We start from the raw sequence: 8,643 nt of genomic DNA, 5'->3' as shown, positions 1-8,643 counted from the left end.
GCCACAAGATTTTTGACCCATATTGCAACAGTGCAAATAGAACATGTGACATAGTATGCAGACAAGGCAGAAAAGTCACACTTGAAGAAAAGGCTCTTTATCAGTAAATATTTCAAGTCAACTTCTTCCCCAGTGATAGTAAACAGCTGATGTTAAGCATTTATTTTTAACTAGTACTAAAAGAATGGAAATGCAAATTTTCAAAATCAATGGTTTGTACAAGAAAAAAGTGATTCATACATTATTTTGTAAAAATCCATGAAATAAAGTCAACTGTAAACAGTTTCCTCTTTCCTATCCAAACACTTGTTTCCATCTATGTACAAGAAAGTATACATGGCTCCAACCGTCCCATGCCCAAATCTATCTCTAAAACAAAAACAAAAAAAAAAACAAAGCTTCTGTTTCCTGTGATACTAACAAGGATCGTGGACACATTATTACACCCCTATTGCAGAGTTTTAAAAGCTCAAATCAGGCATACACTTAGAGCTAAGAATTGCTTTTCACACTGATAAACTTGTTAAGCAGCAGTAACACAACATGCTGCATTCTGTACGGCATAAATAAGCAATATGCACTTTATCTGCCAATTCTTTCTCATACTTTAAAATTATGTTGCATAGTTTTATGCACTATCAGCAATCACAAATGTGAAACACTTCCCCCAAAAAAGGAAAAAAACCTGTCTTCCATTTCATAGAAAATGCTTCTCAAAAGCAAAATGGTCAGGATATAAATACACATATATATACTTGAATGCATTATGTGTTTATGTAAATCACAGCCACAATTCCAAACATTTGGGGGAGCCAGCACGGAGCATCTAATTTAGTACCAAGTTCCTCAAATATTTATATACCTTACCATATACTTATTTGGATCACAAACTGCTACTTATTCAGTCTGTACTGATACACTAACACAACTAATTGTTTGTTCTTTTTAAAAGCCAGACACACACTCAGGAAACAGACCTGATCATCACAGAAGACTATTTGAGTTTCAGTGACTTGTATGTAGCAAACTGTCTGCCCAGATGGGATAAAACTACACATACATTTAACTACAATTTTTGAAGCCTTTACAACTAACAAATCACAAACCACTGAGAATTATATAAATAATTTCCAACAGGGTATGCTTTCCCTAGACCTGCGCTTTTACTGCTCTTTCTCTAAACATACATAAGACAAGAGAAAAAAAGCAACTGCCTTTATTTCTATGTTTGGGGAAATAAATCTACCTGTAGAAAATAGGAAAAAAACAAAACAAAACACCCAGTAAGAAGGCGATAGTGGGAAATGTACCAGAAAACAGATAATCACATTAAATGTAAATGAGGTAAATTTTTGAAATGAAAATCCATTATGGAGAACCTCTCAAACCAAATATTGTAGTTTCCCATTTCCTGGGCACTGGGGATGTTGAACTGCAGTTAGAGGAGTATACCCTAAGGGGCTAATGTGCACATAAGAGTCAGGCAAGTTACAGCTGCCTCCAAGAGCAAAGTATACAAAGCTTGACCCTTGGTAACTTCTGAGTTCTCTCTCTCATTTGTCAAACCACAGGACAATTAAATATACCCTGATAATACAGGCAAATAGTAAACTGGGTAGAGGTGTTTGATATTTAAAATAATGCAAATATTACTAACATTACCAAGCCACCCTCCACTAAACAAAAAAATTAATTCTAAACAACGATGGAACAAAACTGTCCACATTTTCACACAATTCCAACCTTACCTCAAAATATAAAGAAAAGTACATGGTTTTAGCTATTTAAAATAAATAAAGAAAATCTTTTTTCCTTTGGCATCTTTAGAAAGTAACTAAATTACAATTAAAGGAGGTGATTGTATAAAGAAATTTATACTTAGGCAAACACAGGGGAAAAAACAGCAACTTGTGTTTAGTATGCAATAATCAACTACAAGAGTTTCACTACTGATTAGAAAGCCTTACAAGTTTCTGGAAGAACCTTCACATCTTAACATTACAATATATTTAATAATGGTTCTTTTTATTGCTTCTAAGATTACTGAGAAGTCAAATGAAATTATGCTGAATTTATGGTTCAAAACTATTTTCCAAACACTTAACCATTATAATTTAGGATAAATAACACTTGAAGAAAGCAAACCTTTCATAATATGACTTTCCATATACAGCCTTACTTTAATTCATTCAGATTCCATTACATTTTTGTTATTTTTGCATTGGTCCTGAATATTTAATAAGAACTGTGTTTCTATGTATAGAACTGCCTACACAAATCCATTTCACCCTTCATAAAATGTTCACATTAGTGTTAGAGCTTGCAAAACTAATAATTTTCAAACTTTGAACTTAGAGTGAAGTGTAACTTTAATACGTATAGAAAGTCTGACTATGTACAAGAGAAGGTAAAGTTTTCAATTCTCATATTATCAGAAACATCATAAAGAAAGCTAGATTTATAACACACTTCTATTCCTATGTGCATCTGAAGTATGTACAGTAAAACACCAACACAGCTTTCATGTGTTAATAGGGGAAAGTGCAAGCAATCTCTATAAAGCCAAAATCAGGCTAAAAAAACTGCAAACAGTTGATTTCGTCCTTGCAAGTTCTCAAAGAAAAATTCTATCAGTTTAAAAATCAAAAGACGTTAAATTCACCGAAAAATTAAGCTGGGTTCTTTTCATTTAATCTGGGAATACTGCAACATCAAGTATTTACTGTTTTTACAAAAAAAACAAAACAAAATTGGCAGCTCCATTTTTACAATATTATTATTGTATATATATTGTATATATTCCTATATAAGTAATAGGAAAGTTTTAAGAGTGGAGAACTGTGACAAAACATTCCAAATGGATGACCTAAAATGGAGCAAGGGATACTGTCCTTCAGCACATTTCCCCACCAAATATAAAGAAATTTAATATTAGAATATTAGCTGTGTGTGGAAAGAGGGGAAAAAACAGATAAGTTGTCCCAGTCTGCTGACAAGGACAAAAAAGGCTCTGACTAGGTCACCATCTTCATTTCTGGATAAATCTCATATTGAAGAATTCTCAAATGCTTAAAATGGTGGTCTTTTCAGCTACCCATCCTAAGAAGTCAAGTACAAGCATGCAAGTAAATTCACAGGCACAGAGGATCCATGTTAAAAACAGTTAAGGTAGCTGTGATGCAACACCAACAATGTGAATGGCCCTGACACACTCAAAATATTATCTTAATTATTCAACAAAATCCTGAAGCAAACTCTTGCTAGTCTTGGTATACTGCTAAACACTAAAGTAGCATGTTTTTTCCATGGTTTTAGCTTAGCTCAAAAGAATTTTTACACTATTAAGTAAGAAAAAAATTAAAGTATTTCCCCTTTTTAAATTTACACAGACGTTTAATTAGCTTTATTTACAGAGCAGGGATTTTTTCAGTCTCCAATGGTGCCTAGATAACATCATTAGGCAAGAATGCCAGTTTAAAAGAATCTATGCAGAATCCTAAAAATAACAGATGTTGATGCTCCTCCAAGAAGGGGCGAGCTTGACTATATCAGCATCTCTCTTTATGTTTCAGTTACTCAGAAGCAATTCTGTTGCAGTCTCTACATCCCATGATTTTGAAGACAAGGCCACTATTACCGCATTCTGTAGAAAAGAAAAGGGGACAAAATAAAATCTCAAGGAAATATTTTAAAAATACCGTATCAAAAAAAATAAATAAAAAATAAAAATACCCTATGACTCACTGTCTTTAAAGAAACCACACCTTGTTTTTTCATTTTTAAGTTACCTTGCACTTGTAGTGCATTAAAAAACTCTAAAACCAAAGACTAGAGCTTCTTTGGTGGCTCAGAAGTAAAGAATCCGCCTGCCAATGCAGAAGACACAGGTTTGATTCCTGGTCTGGGAAGATCCCACATGCAGCGAAGCAACTCAGCCCATGTGCCACCATTTCTGAACCTGTGCTCTACAAGCCAGGAGTCACGACGACTCAGCCCCGTGCCGCAACAAGAGAAGCCGTCACGGTAAGAAGCCTGCATGTCACACTAGCTCGCTACAGCTACAGAAAAAGCCCGAGCAACAGTGACGACCCAGCACAGCCAAAAATAAATCAATAAAATTATTTTTCAAAATAAAATATAAATGACTGTAACCAACCAAAGTTAAAAAAAAATCACTAGTTTTAATAACAAAGTTTGCTTATCAAAATTAGATTTAGAGTACTGCTGAACCACTTTTGTCAGTCAAGGATTTGCAACAATAATTTAACAAATAAATAAAAATCAACATGCCTTTATGTACTTACCCTATCAAAGCCCATAGCACATAGGTTTTCTATTTTTTTGGTGTACTCTGGACTAGAAACTGGTGCTCCAGCATACACATGTGCCCAAAGTCGAGCTGTCTGTTTGAACATTTCAGGATTTTGTTTGTACTACATGGGGGAAAAATTGATTGATATGACAATGCAGTTATAGTATTCAAAATAGGAACTCATCTCTTAATTGCTTAAAAACCTGTTTTTTCTAAATAAACGTAGATTAGATTGTTAAAATGTGACTGATTCACTTTCCATAGCAAACAAACTATGTCACTGAAGAAAAGACTGTTTAACATGAACCTGCAATTCACAAGTTGCACTGATGAAAGAAAAACAAAGATATATAATATTTATCAATTTTAATCTCCAATTTCAACGAAGTAGTAGAAAACTAACACTAAATGGACTTATTAGAAATGCCTCTAATCATCGTGAAGTGGCAAACATTACACAGATAAACAGAATTACTAGCTTCTAAAATTAAGTGAACAGTAACTAATAAATGTGACCAATTTTTGTATTAATCACAGCCCGGGCTAGAATACAAGGAGATTTGGCTGTTTTGTTAGAGCTGCATTACTGTAGTGATTTAAGGAAACCCCATGTGCAGTCCTAACTTACAGCACGTGTTTTGAGATGATTATGAACTCACAACAGAACACTTTTTAAAATGTAAGAGTCTTCATATGCATTGGAAGAGGTAAATTTATTCTCAAGTATTCTGAGACTACGATTACTTAATAAAGCAAATTATAAAAATTTAAAATATTAAATTCACTTTAATATTTAAGATGTTTTATACACATTGAGTATTTCTATACACTAAAATAATACATCTAGTTTCTACCATTATTAACAAGGAAATAAGTCAGACGACCCAACAGAGTCAAAAGAAAACTGAGTCCAATCTCTAACTTTGAGGCTCAGAACTCAACAGGAAATCAAAGTTGAGGCTCAAACCATGCTTCTATCAAAATTGAAATCAATAGGACATATATAACATGTTAAATCATAATTCTAAGCACTCTACGGCAAATAATAGTAGGACATATTAACAATATACATAAAATAAGGAGTGAACAGTTTTTCAAAGGAAAGGAAGAAGCTTGTAAGAGGGAAAGTTTTCTTAGGTAGGAAACATGACAGATTGGGTGAAATGACATGTAGGAATGATAATCTTGAATAGCCTGAGTTTGAGAACAGTAAGAATTTAGGAGATAGTTCAAATCATGGAGGAACGTTTCAAACTAAACAATTTGGACTTACCAAGTAGGTGACAGGAGAGCTATTAACAGATTTTTAATAGTAAAATTAAACAGGATTTGAGCTTTTATAAAGCTAACTGCTATCAGTGTAGAAGGTAAAGAGAAGAGGTTGAGGTAGGAAATTCCATCAGAGCAGTCAAATGAGAATTTTTAAACATGCGAACTAAAGCAGTTAGAGAAGTATTATGATAGAGATATTAAGATATTAGAGAAAAGGAGACAGAGAGAAGTACTCCGTATCTGTGACTTGGATATATAAACAAGCTGTTTATAGAAGGATGGACAGGTTCACAAGGTTTAAGAGTCTGCCTTTAGTTATGGAATGTTGTACTAAGGTACCCATGGGATATTCATATAGAGCTCTGGTTCCAAACAGGTTTTTGGGTTTAGGAGAAAGGTCAAGCCTGAATATTGTTACCAACATACAGGTGGCAACATCAGTGTGGATATGATCATCCAAATGAGAGTATAAAATGGAAAGTAAAAGAAAGGATGTGATAAGAACTGAGGAAGTGTATTTAAAAGGGAGGAGAGGGAATTCCCTGGCAGCCCAGTAAGTAGGACTCCACACTTCCACTGCAGGGGCAAGGGTTCCATTCCTGGTTGAGGAACTAAGATTTTAGAGGGCGGGCAACATGGCCAAAAACAAGGAGGGTGAGGGAGTAACGGTAGGAACTAAGAGAGAACAACCACAACTACAAAGGTAGGAAGAGAAGTCAAGAGATGAAAAAACTTCTGGCTTAAAAAAAAACCCTACAAGGCTCAATAAATCCTAATGGTTTAGAGTAGGAGCTGGCAAACTCTCATAATAATTATTCAGGCTTTCAGACCATGTGGTCTCTGTCATAATTATTCAATTCTGCCACTTGTAGCTGTAAACAAATGGGGGTGTTCCAATAAAACATTATTTACAAAAACAGCCAGTCTGGCTGTAATTTGCTAACCTCTGCCTTGGAAATCAAAGATCAGAACTGAAAAATATTTATTCCATTTGGCAACTACAAAGTCCGTGATGACCTTCACCATGCCATTTCAGTGCCACAGCTGGAGCTGATTAACAGTATCATCAGGGAAAGATCATCACTGAATTAAAAGACAAATGGACACACACATGAAGTAAAACGTTAATCACAGAATCAAGACAGTAGGCAGATAAATGGGTGTTCACTGTGTAATTCTTGAAAATGGCACAATATATTCGAAAAAAGCAACTGGCTGTACTGGGTTTATTTAATACACCCAGTTAAACTACTTTGTTTAAAAAAAATCACTAAATTAGGTTTTCACTATTATATGTAATATAATAATCTCACAGCAAGAAAGGAAACCATTTCTAGATTTAGTTTCAATAGACATATGCTTATGTTCTAACACTGCAAACCACCAAAGACTCATAGATAAGGAAGTCTTTCAAAAGTAACGCTCTCACCTGATTTGCTACGACTGCATCTTGGGGATCATCCGGTTCTGCAGCTGCCAGCAGTGCTTGTAATGACAACAATACCGTGCGCAGAGTCATTGCTGCTGCCCTGAAATTCACAACAGGAAGACATCCCGGTCGAAAACAGTTGCATGACAAAGTAGATGTTTTCTGAATAAATATGAAAAGTACTGGAGCTAAAAAAGATTTTTATCTCAGTCATATAATTAAGTCTTAGAAATTTATATATCTGCCTACTATATATATTAAAACAATATATATATAATATACATATATATATATATTTTAAAACAAGTAAATCTTTCTGTTTCTTAAGATACCTTAAATTGCCTTTAATCAGGTTAGCTCCACCCCACCCACCCACCGCCATGTTATTGTTGCCAATATTCTGGTCAGCTTTATCTACTGACTTAACTTTCTATCCATTTCTCTAGACATTATTAAAGTGACAAAGTAACTTCCTTTCTGTGTAACTCTAAAAACAAGATACCATCAAGCAGATATCCTTTACTTTCAAAAAAATATAAAATTACTTGGAGGGCATTATGCCTAAGTGTATGTCAGAAAAACAATATATAGTAGCACTTTAATGTGTAATCTAAAAAATAAAACAAACTAGTGACTATAACAAACAAATAAAAACCAGTGGTCAGCAGTGGGAGAGAGGAGAAGGGAGGGACAGTGTAGGGTAGGGATGGTTAGTGTTAGTTTCTCAGCTGTGTCTGACTCTCTGTGAGCCCATTAGGCTCCTCTGTCCATGGCATTCTCCAGGCAGGAATACTGGAATGAGTAGCCATTCCCTTCTCCAGGGTCTCTTCCTGACCCCAGGATTAAACCTGGGTCTCCCGCACTGCACGATACTTGATCATCTGAGCCACCAGGGAAGTCCAGGGATGTAAGGAGTACAAATTATTAAGTATAAAATAAGCTACATGGATCTACTGTACAACAAATTCCACGACAGAGGAGCCTGGCAAAGGCTAAAGTCCATGGGGTCGCAAAGTGTTGGACACAACTAAGCACTCAACAGAAATACAGCCAATATTTTATAATAACTACAAACGGAGTACAACCTTTAAAACCTGCAAATCACTATATTGTACACCTGTAACTTAGCAGCTACAACGAAAAATTTTAAATGAAGAGAAAGAAAATAAATCACTCCATAACATTTCTGAAAAAAGAAAGCTTTTGGCTTAATATTCATGCTTCTAAATGTTTATAAAGCAAATATTTATCTAGAAAATGCTGCCTACCTAACCAGAAAGGATTGTGAGCATTTCTGTTGAAAAATTATTTGACCAGTTACTATAAAAAATATTTATGAATACAATAGTGAAATAACATAATAGTGAACTGTTTTAAATGTAGAAGATTATTAAACAACATATCCATTTTCACCACACATTAGATAATTCCAAACCAGTCTTTTTCAACTGGGTTCCCCATTTTAATAAGAGAAGGGAGAAAATTAAGTATTGTCTCAATTTCCCTAAGAATGGTTATATAAATAGTACCATCTCAGATGCTTAGGAAAGTTAATTTATTATCAGCAACAAATTTCTTAACGTAATGTGTCTCATACAGGTTTCTTCAAACAGCAGCATCAGTATCACGT

The 8,643-nt window shown here is 34.5% G+C and overlaps 1 protein-coding gene across 2 annotated transcripts in view; it reads right to left on the bottom strand.

Moving 5' to 3' along the window:
- Positions 1–3,372: 3,372 nt before the first annotated feature.
- The window catches only part of UBE2K (ubiquitin conjugating enzyme E2 K), a 68,565-nt gene continuing 63,294 nt past the window's right edge, over positions 3,373–8,643 (bottom strand). For both annotated transcript variants that reach the window (XM_065907254.1, XM_065907255.1), the window contains exons 5-7: positions 7,014–7,113; positions 4,305–4,433; positions 3,373–3,643 (exon numbers count right to left, since the gene is read on the bottom strand). In XM_065907254.1, coding sequence (XP_065763326.1) covers positions 3,569–3,643; positions 4,305–4,433; positions 7,014–7,113 — 304 coding nt within the window. In that variant the 3' untranslated portion in view covers positions 3,373–3,568. The remainder of the gene's footprint in view (positions 3,644–4,304; positions 4,434–7,013; positions 7,114–8,643) is intronic.

Source organism: Muntiacus reevesi, chromosome 16 (assembly GCF_963930625.1).
Source record: "Muntiacus reevesi chromosome 16, mMunRee1.1, whole genome shotgun sequence".
Lineage (NCBI taxonomy): Eukaryota > Metazoa > Chordata > Mammalia > Artiodactyla > Cervidae > Muntiacus > Muntiacus reevesi.
This window is presented reverse-complemented; position numbering and strand designations above follow the sequence as displayed.